The following is an 18,430-nucleotide window of genomic DNA, read 5'->3' on the forward strand; positions in this document are numbered from 1 at the left end:
GTCTCGTACAGGTAAATCGAACGAGCCCGGTGTCATTCGCAGATGACGGCAACGACGATGGCCAACTCGCTGGCACGCAAAATACTAATTTTCTCCGTAATATTCTTGCCAACTTAGTAGGAACGCGTTACGAGACATTATTAATGAATAAATGTTTCGGTAATATTCTTGCCAACTTAGTAAGGGCGCATTACGAGACATTATTAATTAGTTTTACGTCAATGGCTATGGTGATGCATCAGAAGCCGAAACCAAAAAGAAGCAGACCCAGCCTTTTCGCTTTGTCCGTCAAAGTTAACTCCTCGAGGGGGTCCTCGCACAGCCCTACTAAGGTCAAAGTGTCTTGCTCAGACCTTGATGGTGATGTTGCGGAAAGCTCCATGCCGTGAGCTCAAATAGGTGGAATCGTTTTTTAAAGGAACGATCGTTGACGATACTCCTTGAATCGAGATGGAATGGGAACGGTTGGCTTCGGTCTTTTTTATTGGTTCCCCTCAAGACTAACTGGAAATCCACGATTTTGTTTAGATCAAGAAAGCTAATGCGGACATGGCTATCGCACATGACGCTTGAGCTATACGGTAGGCTGAAAGCAAGTGTAGCTTTTTTTGTATTACGGCATTATATAATTTTTCAGAAAACTAGTAGACATCTATCTACTATTACTCATTTAAAAATACTTTTCATTTTAAACAGCTTTTTTTTTTTACTGCTCTTGATGCTTCACACTAGATACAACGGATGAGTTAACTAACTTCGACAAACTCGCTTAATAATGGCGACTGTGTATGAGAGTGAAAATCATTAAAACTTGCAATACGACTCCGCACGAATCCCACGCTAGGGGCGAGATGACTTTGCTCAAAGTGGCACTTAATTTAACTGAACTTAAAACTACTTTCGATTCCACACACACTCGTGCATTTAAAACACTTCCAAAACAAGCATCGTAACTCACGCGCGTGTTCTACGTAGACTTAGTGCGTTAAACATGATTGTAAAGTTCCTACCAGCGGAGCACAGAGTATTGACATGGCTGACGAAATGATATCCAATTCATGACCCCTACGACAGTACGAAATCGTTCGAGTTGATTGTACCGCTGAAATCCTAAAAACAAACGCGAGCATTTCTAAGCACCTATGCTTAATCTGACTGAAATGTACATCTTATTACCTCTGGTACCAAGTGCAGATAAGATGCCCACATTAGCGAGCTTGGAATGGGAAAAGAAAACGAACACTTCGTAAATGTGACGCCTTTCCCTCTCGAGTTAGTTTCCCCGCAAGCACAGACGTAATGTGGAGAAGTCAGCTTAGGGGAACGCTTTCGCTCGCCGCATCGTGCACGGAAAACGGGCGGTCGGACACAGGCATTAGGCGAAGCTCTACTCCGTCTCGTAAGTTGCCCGCAGCGCTATCAACACCATGGGAGCGCCTCCTTAGCTCTGCAGCATGCTTTATTTGAACGAGAACCCGCCCAAGAAAAGCACACTTTAAAACCAGGCGCTCGCGTCCGCCTTTCCCACACCGTTGCACTTGAGATAGATTATGGAGCAAATGTAGAAAACGAAATGGTCGATCTCGACGTTAACACGAACCACGCTTCATCTCAGTTGGCGTTCAGGTGCGGATAAGAAGTGAGATAATGCACGTCTAGAAAGCCATCCGCATGTCTACCTCCCACGAAATGTACTGTGGCGGTACCGTCGCCTCGGCATTGTCTCCGTGAACCCCCATTGCACAAACCCCGAAAACGGCAACTTGCTCGTGTTCAATGCAGTGGAATACAATGCTATTTACGAATATGCTCGTCGCATATGGGATTATTATTTGGATTTGCAAATAACATATGACGAAGGAATGGTTCATTACAACGACTACTTGACCCCTCAGAGCGATTGTCTGTATACACGAGCACGACATCTTACTAAAAGTACCGCTATTTCCGCCAAGTACTTCTGGATTTTCTCCCCTCGAACTACAAATGACAAAAAACCGTTTTCGGTTGATCTTCTCCGATCGCCACGACACTTGAGGCACGAGCTAGACGAGGTCCACCCTGCCGCGAACTCCGAGGGACCTCGAGCGTCTCCGGCCCTCCCGAGGTGGTCTCGCGCAGAGCCGAGGCGACGGAGAGGCCGTCTCCCCTCGAGCCGTTGCCCGCGGCACATGCAGCAGCGTAAGCGCGGCCTCGAAGGGGCAGGCCGGTCGTCCCGAGGCTGGACTTTCGCTGCTGAGCGCATGCAGGGCTCGGCGGGACACGGGCAGGCGCTCACCGAGACGTGGGGCGGCGGGAACGCGGCGGCAGCGGGGCTCGAGGCCTCCGCGACCGGGGAGCCAAAGGCGCTGACCTGGGCTGGCGGGCACCGTTTATTGCGACTGTACAAGGGGACGTGGCGGGCAGGCGCTACGACGGGAAGTAGGGCTGGAGGGCCGGCTGCGAGAAGACCGAGTAGGGGGCCAGGTAGGGCCCGTACAGGGCCCCCGCTGCGGCGGCGAACGGGCTCGGGGGCGGCGGCGACGCCGGCAGCGCGGGGCTGTTGGCGTCGAGGCCCGGGTTCTGCTTCTTCCACTTGGTGCGCCGGTTCTGGAACCAGATCTTCACCTGGGTCTCGGTGAGGCGCAGCGAGAGCGCCAGGTTGAGTCGTTCGCAGACGGACAGGTAGCGCGTCGTCTTGAACTTGTTCTCGAGGGCCACCAGCTGCTCGTAGGTGAAGGCGGTGCGCGCTCGCCGGGGCTTGCCGGCCTTGGGCGACGCCTCGGGCTTCTTCTTGCACGACAGCTTGCTCTTGGCGGACTCGGGCTCCTGGAGCCGAGGCGGCCGGTCGTCGTCGCTGCCCCGTGGGTCGTCGCTCCACTCGCCGGGGTCGAGGAGCAGCTGGCGCCCGAGCCAGCGGAAACGGCTGCCCGTGAACTTGGCCGGGTTGAGGATGTCGTCCACCGAGAAGGCCGTGGGCTGCTTGGGCGACGAGCAGGGCTGGTCGCCGGCGGGCGCTGCGCAGCCCTGCTGCTGCTGCTGCTGCATGGCGCTCCACCCGCGCTCCTGTGCCACCGCACGTGACGCGGCCGGGCCCGCGCTCCGCCCAGGACCCGCCTCGCTGGCGTCACGCGCCCGCAGCGCCGGCCCGAGCCTGGCGGCGGCGGCCCGCAGCTCGGGTCCCCGCCGCGAGTCCCTTTGGGCCCGGAGCCGGCGGCGCGGAGAGCCGCCAGCGACCCGCAGGTCGGGAGAAGCCAATTTTCCGGTCCTTTCACCCGGGCAGAAAATTAAAGACGCAGGCGACCCGAACCAAGCTCTCGGGGCGCCTGCATATTCGACAGCGCGCGCGCGGGCCGTCGCCGCCGTCGGCCATTCTCATGCAAATGGCAGCCGCTCAATGGAGCGCTCGGGGCTTGTTTGCGCGGGGCTCTTCAATTTGTTCGGTCAACAGTGTTCTCCTCGAGATTGCTTTTTCCGGGGGACGCCATTACTCGCCGCCATGGGCTAATTGCTCCAATTAGACGGCGATCGCCGCTGACGCACTCTCTGTTGGCAGCTCGACCCCTCCTCCCCGTCGTCTGGGCACGGCTAGGGCCCGTGGGCCAGGGCGCAGGGCACGGGGCGCGAAAGCGCGCTCCGACCTGCTCCCAGCACCCGAGCAGCGACGCGGAGAAAGCCGGGACCCCGGCAGGCCGCGGACTCCGGTAGGAGCTGGCAGTCCACGAAGAGTGACGGGAACAGCGGCTCCCCGGCGCCGAGCGGCTCGTAGGGGCCCCCGACTTTGGCCGAGAAGAGGACGCGGTACCCGCTGGTGCAGCCGTCGCGTGCCTGCCGCCAGTGCACCAGGCTCCGGTTGCTGGCCACGCGGTGCACGCGCACGTCCCTGGGCGCGGCGGGCTTGGCTGAGGGGCCGCCGCACGCCACCAGCAGGGCTGCGCCGGGCAGCGCCACGCTCAACTCGACCGGGAGCTCGGAGTCGCCCGCCCGGCTCGAGCCGAACGACACCAATCGGGGTTCCTGGAAACAGTCGAGGGTGTCAAGAATTTTGAAGTCGCGCAACTGGGGCCGGGCCGATTACACCAAAGCGCGTGACGGATCCACGTCTCGTGCATGTCTTCTGTGGCGGACGCCGTGCTTGAACGGCACTCGTCCGCTTACAACTGCACCACCAAGCGTCCCTCTTGCGGCCAAAGTCCGGCGGCAAGGAGAAATCTTCCTCGCATTGGGTTGGAAACAACCCAATGCGAGGCCGAAAAAAAACGTCATATCCCCCCCCCCCCGCCAAAAAAAAAAAGACGTCCCGGGGGGGGGGGGGGGGGGGGGGGGGGCGTGACCGTGGCGCTAAGCCTTCTAAATAAGCCATGCTTGACAGTAGCTACACTCGAGTCATCTCGGGGCTTCAAATCATAACTGCCAGTTATCGGGAGCTTTGTCTGATATCGCATAGAATCGTTTTTCGTTTTCTAGAAGCGTTAAAACAGTTTGCGGCGTAGAACAACGTTATCGCCTCATCTCCTGACGCCGTACTATCAAGCTCAGCAAGTCGCAGTTTCAAATCGTAACGATGGCCAATTGTGCCCGCGTTCTGCATTAAGCAGCAATATGGCGGCGCCAACAAGATAATCGAGGAACAGAGTGCCGATCCTCTCAGCGATATATCGCGTTTCCAGCTCGTTGCTCGCCGTCCCTCGGACAGAACGGGAAGCGCTCTAGTGAGGGTCCCCCGGTTCTCCTGCTCAGCAGGCACGGTGGAACTGCTCGCGATCATGGCTCGCGAAATGTCATTTCCGAATGCAAACCACACCCTCTATTGTCCCAATGTAGTGCTGCAGCCGATATGGGATTGTATACCTTATTAGAGAGTTTTGGTATTGTGTATAGAAGAAAACGCAAGCGCTGTGCGTTTGCGTTAGAGTTGCGTCCACGCTGTGCATGCGCATCGTCGCCATTCTCCAATCCAACACCGCAATTTTGGGCACGCGCACTGTGGAACACGCAACGCAAACACACAGTGTTAGCGTCCGCTCGTATACGCAATACTAAAACTCACTACTCTTTCACCGGTTTCCAACGCCAACGAAACGTGCTCCAGTGAGCAGACTTGCAAGCAAGTAGGTAAGGCGTTCCTTCGAATTGGAAAGGCTGAGATTGCCAAAACGACGGTGCATAAACATTAATTAAACAAAATGTTCAAAAAATATTAGTAACTAAAAAAAAAACAGAATCATTTTTATTTTTGTTATTTTATGGCATTTGGTCCGAAGGATTGGCGGCGACTTTGGAAGTTTTGCCGATTGTCAAGAGTTGCCACTTTTATAGCTTTACCTACAATTTTGTAATTTTACAAGAATTTCTCAGATTAGCTATAATTTTTCATTGATTTTAGACCGTTTTTGTTTTATAAGTTGTTAATTAAACATACTGCAATTGGCACCAGTCTCATTTTGTTTTCTTTTTAGCATATGAAAAACTATGACATCGTTATCAAGATATACAAACATTCAAACACTAAATGTAATATAAAGTCCTATGCCTCACGGTTTGATTAAAAAAAAAACAAAAAAAAAACACACAGACTTCTGCTGCCTGACTCGGATTCCGTCTTTGAGTTTTTGTAGTGAGAACAGCGTTTCTTAATTTATACATTTTTTGAACATATTCTAAACTCATCACCCGAAGCGATATTTTGTAAAATTCGGATTGATTTTGATATTCTTGTGTTTTGAAATAATTTTAAAGGGATTACTCATTTAAATACCCCAGAACCAACTAAAAGTACCCTAGTTCATTATTTCACATGACAATTATCTGAGCGAAAAAAAGATAGCAAGAACACAAATATCAGCACTGATTTTTTTCAACAAATACAATATCTTATATTACCCCTAAAGTGTATGAAAGACCCTTCCTCCGGCGACACTGAACTCTCCAAAATATCTTGAAGTGCCTGGATCGAACACGTTTTCCGTGAACAACTTCTTTAGTTCAATTAACTACGCTGCGAGACACATCTTTAGTTATGAAAGGATCCAAAATAAACATCTACACCGAGAAATTGAATAAACAACAGATGCTAGTTTCGGTTTCGTTCCAGAATTAAAACGTTCCAACTGACGTAAATATTACGCTAATCCCCGTTTTTGTTTTCAGGATATGGAGGTGACCTGCACTCATAACACCCTAGCTTCCTCGACTAAGCGGGAATAATTCGTGTCACTCAGTGAAACCATGCAAAGTAGACAGGCTCAGCCTCTGGTATACCGGCACGGATCTCTGACGCTCACCATAACCGCCATTTCGGAAAACCAGTGGCGCCATCTATATAATGAATTGGAGTCGCGAATAGCTCGCTTACTGGCTCGTCGCGGCTGTTGGTGCGGGCAGGCCTTCGCCCGGTCTGTCGCGACTCGCCTCACTACCACCGACGAGACAAGCGCTTGGGGGCTGCGCACGCTTCGCTTTTCTCGGTGGTATCGGGGTTCCCCCTCACCTCGTTCGCCCTGAGCTGGTTCATCTGGAGCCGGTTGGGGAACGGCGGACAACCCTGGCGTATCCAGGCCGCGTACGGGTTGGTCAGGTGGTTGTCGAGCTGGTAGACGGCCCAGGACGATCCTGCGAATCGGCCACGTCGCATACGGGCTTCGAGGGAGACGCCAAAGGATGCGCACCTCTCGGCCATGCGGTGCTGTCCAGGAGCACACGGATCGACACTTGGGCTTCGACCCCAGGCTCCCACGACGAGTCGTTGTTGTAATAGACGAGGATCGAGAGCGCCCGGGACCTGCGCGGAACGGTGCGTTGCGTCTGCTTCTTAGCCCAACTGGCGAGCAAGTGGGAAAGAATTATGGAAACATTGGTAGAGCACCGAGAAACGTCGTGTATACAGGCTCGCCAACGCAAGACCACGCCCCAAAAGGCGACGACCACAGGTCCTTTACGAGCAGAGATCCCGTTGCTTGAGTGCTGACCACGAACACGAAGAAAACGCTCAAAGCATGGCTGTTCGCAGGCGTGGCAGTACAAGTTTCAAATTCGAAAGACGGTAACATGAAGAAACCACACGGGCAAAAAAAAAAAAATTATCTCGTTACCGCTTCGTGTAGCCTTAGGACCTTTGGTCTCTTTGCTAGAGAGACCCTGCAACTGTTTTCTTTTTTATTAGATACTATTAGAAGAAATAATATTTTTACAGTAATAAGTAAAGGAATATATATATATATAGAAGAACGGTATTATATTTCGACTGTGGCAACTGCAAAAATGAACTTAGCGCGTAGTCAAGCTGGTGGAAGTTTACCTTGATGCTTTTTAACCAGAGACTAGGGCAGAAGCAAGAAATATTTGTACAGCGCACTCTTCTCCGGGTCACCGAAGTAAAACAAAAAGGCAGAAATATTACTTTTTTAATAATCGACTCGACTTCTCAATTTTAAAACGCATAGGTCATAAAAAATATTTTTGATATGTCTGTCATAACTGTGCCGGATTTCATATTTGGTATGGAGTTTGTTTGGACATCTGTCGCTCTATAGTTCCCTAGTTTTGCTCTTATACCATATGCTCACGTATTTTTTTTTTTATCTCTTAATAAAGTTTTTTTTTTTTTTTTTTTCAGTTCTTGCTTGTGTTACCTCTATGACAACCTCACTACTCTGTTACAATTAAGCGCAAGCTCTTTAGGACACATCTCGGCTGCACAGACTCTTGCTCAGCAAGAACAACTTCCAAATATAAATCTATGAGCTTGGGTTTCCTTAGCAGGAAGTAAATACCATTAAAACATAAACAAAAATTCTGATAACGCTGCTATAAAAATTGTGAGGCATGCAAAAACTGTCGTATAAATTTTTTTTTTTTTTTTGCCTCGGCACGTTCAATTTGATTCATCCCCGAGAGAATTGAGCGACATGGTAACGACAGTGTGCTTGCTCTCTTGTCCAGTAGCAAAATGTGAACGTTAGCAGCGCGGTGTCATTTTACATCCTGTTATAATGTCAGAGATGAGCCCAGAATAGTCACATAAAGAAATTAGAGCAAAAGATGTCACCGCTAAAACGGTGAGTTTACGAAATGCAGGGAGCACCAGGTCCCTTTTCTAGGGACCTAGTGCCTAGAAAGGTGTCCCCCCCCCCCCCCTCCCCTTCCCCCGGAATGAGTTTGAGACTCCTGCTCTGAACTCAAAAGATGCGACATAGAAGCAGAATCTAAATGTCAACTTCGTTCCATCACGTGGCCAAGAAACGTAGCCGGCTCAAAGAATTTGGGGAACACCAAATTGGTACGTAGTTAAAAGGTATGGGCGTTAGTTAAAAGGCGTGATGTTTCTATAAGAAATCTGTCCAGTGCCGTAATGATTGTGCAGTGTGTTTGTTTAGACAGTGGGAGGCTCTAAATGAAACATTTTGTCAGTGGAGTGTCAATGCCTGCCTGGGGTCTTTCACCTGCACCATGCTGAAGTAGTGATGCACGAACGCAGGCCGGTACGATGCTCATCCAGGTAGAAACGGGCAGGGGCGGGGATTAAACTTAGAAGATAGTACTTAAAACAGTGGCAATGTGTCGCTTGTTTTCAAAGCAAAGAAACAGGCAGGGGCGGTGAAAGAACTTAGAAGATAGAACCTAGAACTGCGGCAATGTGTCGCTTGTTTATAAAGCACCTACAGCAGCAGGAGTCATGACAGTGGTGCAGTGTGTGTGTGTGTGTGTGTGTGTGTGTGTGTGTGTGTGTGTGTGTGTGTGTGTGTGTGTGTACGTGTGCGTGCTTGTGCGTGATTGTGCACGCGTGTGTATGTGTGTGTAGATAAATATGTTGGAGTAATCTTACATGTTACATTTTACCCTCCTGTTTCCTTTAAAACAGTTTGAGTTATGGCCTTGTGTACAAATTCATGTACTGTGTACATGTGTATATGTGTGCGTGTATTTTTTTATCATCTCCATTTTTTTTAAATTCAAATTTTGGATGGTGGGCTGGCAGCCGCACTCGCGTACGGGCTCTAACCTTTCTGCACAACCTTCCACGCCACCCAGGATCACATTTCTGTATGCAAATAAATATTACTATTATTAATTTTATAATTATTTTTTTTTATCCCTAAGAAACTGCAGCCCAAGATTTCTGTCTTCTACTTTTTTTTTTTTTTTAGAGGCCGCTCAGGAGCCCGTTTTCGGGTTGAGCGGCGTCGCCGTCGGCGTCTGCGTAACCGCGCGTTGCATTATGGGGTGTCACAGTTTCCCCGCTAAAATTAGCGGGCAAACTGAATTGGTGTTGAGGTCACGTGACGTCGATTTCCCCGCTAAAATTATCAGGCAAACTTAACCCGCTAAATCTAGCGAGGAAATTTTCCGGTCACATTTAGCTGGGAAACTAGACTCGCGAAATTTCCCACTAAATTTAGCGGGGAAAGTTTTGCTAAATTAGCGTTAACTTCAGTGAAAATTTTCCGCTAAATGGAAGGCGAAGAGGAGAGGAGGAGGGGGAGAGCACGAAGGGGGAGGACAGGCACACCCCCCCCCCCTCCGTACCCTCCCCTCCTCCTCAAGCGCTGCGCTCCAATTTCGCATTAGGGAAAATTGTAAAGGCCTTTCATTTTTTGTTTACACAATTGTTTATTTACAATTTGGAAACACGACAGTATGGTCTGAAAGCGATTGAAGTATGTGCATATGCTCGTATGACAAATACGAGCATGTAGTGTGGTTTATGGGCCGCGTTTGCAATACGAGCTGCAAGGTGGAGTCCAAAGCGCTCATCGCCTGCAAGCGACTGCACCACTCCGCCCGCTTTCCCCCTCACTACGCGACAACGCAGCGCATGCGCACGAGCGATCAAGCCGCCCAGGATGCGTTTGTCATTAAATTGCAAAAGCTCCCCATGGTTTGAGTCGCTCCCTCTATCAAATCTAGGCTCTCCAAACTCACCCCGCAGAGGTGGCGACGACACCGAGGGTCGGCTCATGGTCGGCGGGCGCTGGCTCCACACTGGCTCCGAGAACTCTCGTGCCCAGCTTGCCAAGAAGGCCAGTGACGGTGTGAATGGGTTTGCGCACGAACACCACGTGGGGCTCGCTCTCGTTCATTCGGAATCGGGCCAGCAGGGTCCGCTGACTGAACGGCTGCGGCGGGTAGCTCAGGAAGCCATTGTCGCTGCTCAGGTCCCCGCAGGCGTCCGGCTCTCGCAGGTGTAGGTCGACCAGCTGCGCGTCACCAGGTCCGAGAACACCGAAAAACGCGGCACTTGGAGGGACGCCCAACTCATTTTCGAAGCCTCATTTGGCCGATGTGATGATGTTATACGTGGCCAGGGTGTCCTCGACTATACTGATCGAGTGCTAATTTATGCAGATTATTTGTTGCCCTAGAAGCGAGTATGCGCTGTACCATTTAATTGGAAGGATGCGTTGTTGGCTGATTTGATAGATACTGCTATAGCCTTTAAATCGGTGGGCGACTGGCGCTACCTAGCCAGGGTTTAAGCTTTCGCAGCAAATGTACACTACCCTGAAGTGCCTTAGAAGATGGTAAGTGAATCCACTTGCTCTAAGGCGACGATAAGAAGGGTGTGTATTCTTCCCTCGACTTACTTCACAAGTCAATCTCCGCTAAGTTCTCTCCACCGTCCAAGTGTCATTTTGCCGTCACTGTCCTTAAACCCCAAACACCATTAAAGGGGTGGTGCAACAAACTTTTTACTTTAAGTTAATATAACTTATAATTAACCCCTGGCGTTGATAACCTATGAACTACGTGTTAGTTTATCTCTCCAAGCAACGGCACTCGCAGAAAAAAAATAATTTAGAAAAAAACGTAGAGTTCATTCCCTCAACTCGCAACCAGAACACGCGACCACATGATCTGGGGACGATTCCATGTCACCAATGTTCATCACAGCCACGCGACGGGGTTGGAATAGCATAGGGAACGCGCTGAGTCCCGTACATTGTTAGGATTTGGCTATTCACGTCATCGCAACGATTGGACACGAGCTGTCACTCGAATGTTCGTTGAAAAATTGATTGTCACCAGCCGAAGTCGAGTCCTCACACAGCGCTCTTGCCCAATCTATGAACCGCATTTGAATACCGTCACCACGGGTAATCTCCGTGACTACGCCAACACTACGATGACTACGTCGTCAGGATTTTGAAAGGAAGACATTAAAAGAAAAAGTACGCTTTTATCCCTGATACTGCAACAAGACAAATCAGCTTCTTGGTCAGCGGCGTTGCGTACGAGTATACCTGGGACCCATTAAGTTTGCGTAGAGTGAGAAACAGTCCAGCACAATATTGCAACACTGTTAATAAAGGGTGCTTTTCATTTCAACCTGTTGTCGTTTCGACTTTCTCCCATTGGACCTTCTCAAAACATTTTTCTTGACTGGGCCCGCCGCCTTTAGTCCGTTCTCTTTCTGATTACATCTTTCGCGTTTTATCCTCCAAGGGGGAAAAAAATAATATTAGGGAACTTAGAGGTGTTGGTGTTTTTGGCTTTGTCACCATATATCCCCGAAGAAGTTTCTTCAAGTCCCCTCCCCCCTCCCCCTCAATTCCCCTACACGCACGCGCTCACATACACACGCACAAGTGTGTATGTGAGTGCGTCCCTCGGCTTGGCTAATAGTCCCTGGAATGCATCCGTGGTGCTCTTGAAACATGCAGGGAAGGTCAGTACCCGGCTCGTTGGGTTGTCCAGATATGATCGCAGGCGCTGGGCCGCGGGAAGGTGCACTCGAAACATTGAACTGCTCCATTGTGTTAAAGCACCCGGCTTCGTATGTCCCCCGTCTCCCGGGCCACGGGAGGATGCACTCGAAGTGGGCCGGTGCCCCTCCACTCCAAAATATATTTTTTTCTTAAAGTGGACTACAGTTTCTCGCTACAAGCCGTCAGATCCAATGCAGGGATGCGAACCACGTGCAATTCGATCGTTGTGCGAACGGGACAAAATGCGAATAGACCTAAATGCGAAAGAAATAAAAGAAAAGTTTGAATTTTTGAGAAGGTTAGAATGAAAAGGTTAAGATGGAAATGGGGCGAAATGAGAAGGGGCAAAATTCAAAATCGACGTTTAGAGATACTCCACAATAAATCAGTTCTGCCTTCGGCAACTGAACGGTGAAGTACTTCACAAGAGTATGAAGTGTTCCGTTGCCTCCCCCTCCCCACTGACTTCACATCTTAGTTCGCAACATTCCCGTCCTGGCCTCAAATGACAACGAGCTTCTTCTATAATTGTCGTATAATTTCTCCAACAATATTCATCTTGCATTACGTATATATGTTCCCAAGATTGATTTAGTCTGCATTGCCCTGCCCCACAATTTCCTCCCTGGCGTTTTATATCTCTTATTAACTGAGATTTCCACCGCCACCAAATTTCTCTTCCAGTTTTCCTCCTCCATCCTGTGAACACTCCACGTGTACAAATAGCCAAATTACCTCCGTGCTTATCGTCCCTCATCCAATTCTCACTCTCTATTTTAAAATCAATCCTGCTACTAGCTTCCCTGCCTTCGACAGAGGACTATTTCATATCACCTTGTACAACTTGATTTGCTGTTTCATCATGTCCTCCCAGAACTAGTTTACCAACCCCTCGCTTCTTTACTTCAAACTTCGCTTGTACATCCGGTTTCACACACAGAACTGCACTTCGAAAAGCCAACCTCGACACCATATGACTTTCCTCCAATCCTTTCTCGCCACCTTATGCCTGTTGTAATTCCACAGTGAATTTCCTGCTGAATTTCTGCTGCCTTTGCCAGTTTTTGTATATATTTTCAGCCTCACTGAGGCATTCTGTACTCTCGTAAAAAAATATGCCTATGTACTTAACTTGTTTGACTCTTCCAATCAAAATTTCTCAAATCTTGAGATTTTCCCAGGTACCATGCCAGAGAAACACCTTAGTTGGCGCATGCTGGGCAATCCTATAGGGGCCTAATTTAGACGTAATACGGTTTTGTTCCGAAGTGTAAGTTGGCGCCAGAGTACTTTTCTTTTGCGTTTTTATGGGTTTTATCTGGCTCGTCAGATAATTTCCAAGGTGCTTGATTTGAGCCAAAGATGCCACGTGTAAACCGAACACTCTAAAAAGAAAAGGTGTAGCTTTTACACCCCTTGTCACATATAGGACACCCCAAAACTTCAGTTCGACGTACAGCGCACTGACGTTGAACCGAAGGTACCAACGTTCACGAATGGCTTGTAGCCGAGTTGTACAATTTATTAAAATACCTAATGTACAGTATGTATGACTCACTGCAAAAAAAAAGTAATCGGGTTTTTTTTCGGCCAACTGCAAAACCTCAGTGGTTTTATTTCTTTAGTCTTTGATAAGTACTTTAGCTGTTTAATATGTTATAACCCAACGTCATCAAGCCTCTCGTAAAAGTTGGTGCCATCAGTTCCTCGTTATTTCGCTGTACGTCGTACCAAAGTTTTGGAGTGTCATACATGGGACAAGGGGTATAAGTGCTGCAGCTTTTGTTTTTAGACTGAAGAACCTGCAGTGAAGGGGGCCTGGTGCTTATTTGGCAATTAAGGCCCAAAGTTGACACGTGTAAACTGTGCAACAAAACGTGAAGCCTAACTCTGACACTTGTTTGGCGATTCAAGCCCAAGCATGCCAGATGACAGCCACATAACAAAGTTATGACACACATAACTTTGGCACTTGTTTGGCGAATTAGGGCAACTTCGGCCAAAGAAGGTCCAGTTTGGCTCTACCCCTTCGGACGTTTTAAGGCCCTAAATTTCCAGACGAAAAACAAAGTTTGGCCAGTAGAACTGCGCTACCTGGGTTTACTCTCATCATCTATAAAAATTAAGATTCCTGACTTCTAGCTACTGAACTCTAGGATCAGCATATGTCCTTGTTTTCTACGCATGTTCATAAGTTGCTCAGAAGTCATCCGATTACAGGCCATTAATACTATATAACCCTCAAATATAAGAGTTTTTTATGACCGTTTGGTTTACAGTACCAAAGCCAATAGCCAAAGTCAATTTTCACTAGAAGCAGTAGAGAAAAGCCTTTGACTGTAGGCCATCACGGGTGTCCCTCTCCCAGTCCTCGTTTTATCTTTCCCGCTTCTGTAATATTGTCTCCCCGTGTTATCAGGACCTTGATGTGTACATAAACATCTCCTAAGCGATTCATTATTTCATCTTCGACCTTTGGGGACTTCAAAATGTCCCAGAAATGTTCTCGGATCTCATTGTCATAAGCCCCTTTAATAACCAAAGATGTTCGCCCGAGTGCCTTGCTTATCTACGTAACTTGTCTTTTATCATATTCTATAGAATGGTTAATTGCCTATGTCAACATTATATAAATTTTCTTATACCACGTAAAAGTGACAGTATTTGTTTTTTTTTTTTTTTTTAAGAACTTGTAAAAAGACACGATTCCTTCGGGATTACGTTGTCTACGGCGGCGGACGTAAGGACGCAAGTGTAAAGTGTTCATTGGATACTTAATTAACGAAAAGTTACTAATCAACGTTTTAGCCTTTTGCTTTAGCTAGCATTTTTCAACTAGAGATTTGCAGCCCGTCCTTCACTGAGGCGGAAGCGCTTAAGAGGTCTCAGAAAACAAAATTCTAGTTCGAGTTATTGCATGGCGAATCTCGGAAATCACGGCAGCGTGAAATCGAAACTAACTAGGAAAAAGCGCGGCATAGAGCGGAAACAATTTCGCTGCTCAAGGGGTGTGAGAGTGTGACGTGTGATGACACGTAAGCTGCTTTGAACACGTCACCAAAAGCTTTGACCCAATCCATCCCAAATCGGCTCGCGGCCTGCTCACCTAGAATAATCAAAGCTGTGCGCTAGTATATTGACGTCATCACAGTGAGATCGAGCGGAGGCACAGGCTGTACGCGAGTGTCAGTGCTCGGCTGGGCGTCGTGTCCAATGAACGCGTTGAAGGACGCTCGACATCTGGCTCGGGTCCAGTTGCTGAGTTGGCGCCATCCGACTGTGATGGCGCTCCATGGAGGAAGAGTGGGGCGTTCGGAGGCCTTCATTACTCTAGATGGTGAAAAACAAGACGATAAATGTGTTCGTACCCTTGTTCAAAATTCTGTTCCATGCCTGTGTCTTGTGCTAAACAGCTTCGCTGATCATCCACCTTCACAGACTAAAATGGCTCGTGACATTTTTTCTTTTCTTTTTTAAATTTCTTATTTTTTTTTTTAGCCTCAGTAAACAACGGGCTGCAAAGCTCTAATTGAAACGTGCTAGCTAAAACAAAAAGCTAAAACTTTAGTTAATCTAGTGTGTTAATTAGGTATCCAGTGAGCACCTTCCACTTGTGTCCTTACGTCCGCTGCCGTGGACAACGTAATCCCGAAGGATTCGAGTCTTTACTTTAAGTTTTCTTTTTTTTCTCTCCCTTTTTCTTTAAATACTGTCACCATTACGTGAAACACCCTTTATAGTAAGCTTATTCTCCTTAGTCCACATTCCTCTCGGGTATTTCCGCTCATAAGAATTTTGTCGACTATACCTCTCAATATTTTCTCAGCTTTGGGGCCTTAATTCTTTATGAAAATGTTTGGAACCTGATCTGGATTTCTTTATATGGCACGAGGAACTCTCTGTCTTGCGCTTTCGCATTGCCTCTGTCCGGTAGCAGCAACGAATAACTTACGAGTGGAATACCATCTCACTCCGCGAAAATCCACCGGCCTTGGCGTGGAGACGCTTTGCGTAGTTGGAACGGCGGTACGCGCCGCAGCCTCGGGGTGCCCTTGGAATTAGGAAGGGGTGGCTGTCGCCATCTATCGTCGTGGACATCCGAGCGCCAATCGAGACCGCAATTCCTGCTGTCACGGAGAACCCGGTATCTCGGTGCGCTGGCAGCCACACTCTCCCTCGGCGCCGCGCGACTACACGGGAGCATAGGTCGGCATTTCCGAACCCACTCACTCACCATCACATCACTAATTACAGCAACATCCAAAAGTCACAGCCCTTCACATCACAAAGTACATCGACGTCCAAAAGTCACAGCCTTTCACATCACAGAGTACACCGACGTCTAAAAGTCACGGCCTTTCACATCACAAAGTACACCGACGTCCAAACGTCACGGCCCTTCACATCACAGAGTACACCGATGTCTAATATTCACGGCCCTTCACATCATAAAGTACACCGACGTCCGAAAGTCACGGCCATTCACATCACGGAGTTCAACCGGACAACAAACTCATCCCCATCACCTCACCGCAATCTCTGAACTCACAAAGTCATTCACCGTCACTTCACGAATCCGTCAAGTTCACGAAGTACTTCACCGTCACATCACGAATCCTTTAGAGTTCATGAAGCATTCCCCATCCCATCACCTCCAACTCTGAATTCACGAAGTCGCTCACCGTCCCATCACGAGCTCATCGAGTTTAGCAAGTCGTTCCCCTCACGTCCGTGAACTGATCCCGTTCATGAAGTCGTTCGACCGGTTCGACTTCACGGCCCTTCACCGAGTCACAGCCGTTCACCGAGTCACAGCCATTCACCGAGTCACCGAGGTCACGGAAAGCGGCGTCGGCCCCTGCAGCCGCGGCCACCGCCACTGCCTCCGGCTCTCAGCCATCCTCGAAGTTCTTTCGCAGCGGCGCTGACGACTCCAGGAGTCCAGATGTGTGTTTCAGTGTGTGTCTGTGTGTGTGTGTGTGTGTGTGTGTGTGTGTGTGGGGGGGGGGGGGGGGGGGGAGTATTGGGCTGGGCCGGGCGACGCACCCTGCTCTTGTCATTTTGTTTGTTTAGCTAAAAGCCTCTGGCTTTTAGTTTTGTTGTCCCGTTTCTTTTATTTTCGTTTTGTTTCGCGCTTTCTTCATCGTGTGCGCATGCTGTGGAGAGCGAGCGGCTTCTTGACTTCCCTGCTCTGGACTTGTGAGATAAGGTGCTTGTTTCCGGGAGAGTTATAAGCCCCACGGATGCCCAGAACCAAAATGGCTGCTGGTTTGTCGGCGAGCGGTATTACAAAGGGTGGCATCACCCTAGCAAAGCGCACATGAAGGCTCCCTAGACTTCGCCTGGTTGTCGGCGTTGTGATTGTGGAGGGGACCCCACCTCAAAATCTTCTGGCCTGTCTTTTTTTTTTTTTTTTTTTTTACTTTCGTTGCGCACGGTTTTTTCTACGAAAAAAAAAAGACGGCCGCTCACCGAGGGGGCAAAAAGGAGAGACAGACACGAACCTGCGTGCACAATTTTTGTGAAACATCCTTGCAACCGACTACGACCGAGAAAGACTTCTTGGGACCGGATGCACTGAGCGGAGCTGGTCCTAAGAGATCGCAAGAGGCTTAAAAACCGGTTTGGGCTCTCGGTCGCACTCGGTTGCAATAGTGTGAACGGGCCTTTACAAACATTAATACGAGTCCATAATATATGAACGAAGACGTTTTAGCGAATTACATTTTAGCGAATAGAGGTCACATACGCGAGTCGACGTTTAGGCATTTGTAGGGGCGGCAAACTGGGCATCCAAACAGACCGCGCCAGGCGGTCTGTTCGGAACGATAGCAAGGGGTGCTTTGCTATAGTTTGGGGAAAATTAAATGAACTCAAGTTCGAGCGTCCATCGCCAAAGGTTCGGCAAGCTCGAAAACAGGACGGCGGCGGCCTCCATTTTATCTATTCGGTCAAATGAACGTCGCCATTCGCTAAAGTGTCATTCGATGAAACGTCGTGGGCCAGGTTTCGCTCGCTAACCGTCGTTCGATCAGTACAAAATTGTTTTGTGTGTTTTATCTTAATAAGAATGATCCATGGCAACCAGCCTATCGTTGCCTACCTCACTTTACGTCGTAAAATAGCGCGATGATGTCACTTTCATAAGAGATACCATAATAACGCAATACTTCACAACCGACCGCTGAATCACCCATGCAATATTTTGTCACGGATTTCATCATATATATATAAAGTAGACATTCCAAAACAAGAGTCATCCATTCCCAAAAATTCCAGGGACTGGAACTACCTTCCCTCATCTGTTGCCACAATTGCCACTATGTTTAAAATTGCCGTAAATAATCTATACAGCTCAGACTGCGCTCCAAGGTGTACAGCTTTGTTCTGTTCTCTTCTAACTCCCGCTCACCTCTGTAATGCCGATGGCCCTGAGGGTATGTCAGTTAAACAAATAAATAAAAAAAGTAAGTGCCTCCCCTGAAAAACCTCCTCAAGAGGCGACCTGCAGCTTGCTGAAGCAATGAAATCTGTTTTATTCGAACCCGTTGGTCAGAGTACACCTCATCATTAATTAAACCACTCATTGGATCATTCACCTCAAAGCAATATGTTTACTTCTGAGCGTGTTCGTGTCGCTCAACCTACTTTGAGCCAAATGCAGTCGAGATAACTAATGATGGCAGTCGACTCCACGTTTTTCAGCTTTGAACCGAGGCGAGGCGCGCGATTCACGCGCGCCTCGC

The 18,430-nt window shown here is 48.7% G+C and overlaps 2 protein-coding genes across 2 annotated transcripts in view; both read right to left on the reverse strand.

Annotated features, from left to right (window-relative positions):
- Nucleotides 1-2,210: 2,210 nt before the first annotated feature.
- On the reverse strand, nt 2,211-3,078 carry LOC8028848 (homeobox protein slou-like). The gene has a single exon (XM_002401959.3). The coding sequence runs from the start codon at nt 3,025-3,027 to the stop codon at nt 2,410-2,412; it is 618 nt and encodes a 205-aa protein (XP_002402003.3). The 5' UTR covers nt 3,028-3,078; the 3' UTR covers nt 2,211-2,409.
- A 489-nt stretch (nt 3,079-3,567) lies between these two features.
- Nucleotides 3,568-18,430, reverse strand: part of LOC115331402 (alpha-L-iduronidase) — a 148,942-nt gene continuing 134,079 nt past the window's right edge. The window contains exons 8-11 of the mRNA XM_042287436.1: nt 9,901-10,175; nt 6,648-6,760; nt 6,470-6,591; nt 3,568-3,996 (exon numbers count right to left, since the gene is read on the reverse strand). Coding sequence (XP_042143370.1) covers nt 3,568-3,996; nt 6,470-6,591; nt 6,648-6,760; nt 9,901-10,175 — 939 coding nt within the window. The remainder of the gene's footprint in view (nt 3,997-6,469; nt 6,592-6,647; nt 6,761-9,900; nt 10,176-18,430) is intronic.

Source organism: Ixodes scapularis, unplaced genomic scaffold (assembly GCF_016920785.2).
Source record: "Ixodes scapularis isolate PalLabHiFi unplaced genomic scaffold, ASM1692078v2 PGA_scaffold9__187_contigs__length_104089568, whole genome shotgun sequence".
Taxonomy (NCBI): Eukaryota; Metazoa; Arthropoda; class Arachnida; order Ixodida; family Ixodidae; genus Ixodes; species Ixodes scapularis.

Bases quoted from the DNA above. Each gene is read 5' to 3' on its own strand.
- LOC8028848 (XM_002401959.3), bottom strand. From the start codon at position 3,027: ATGCAGCAGCAGCAGCAGCAGGGCTGCGCAGCGCCCGCCGGCGACCAG.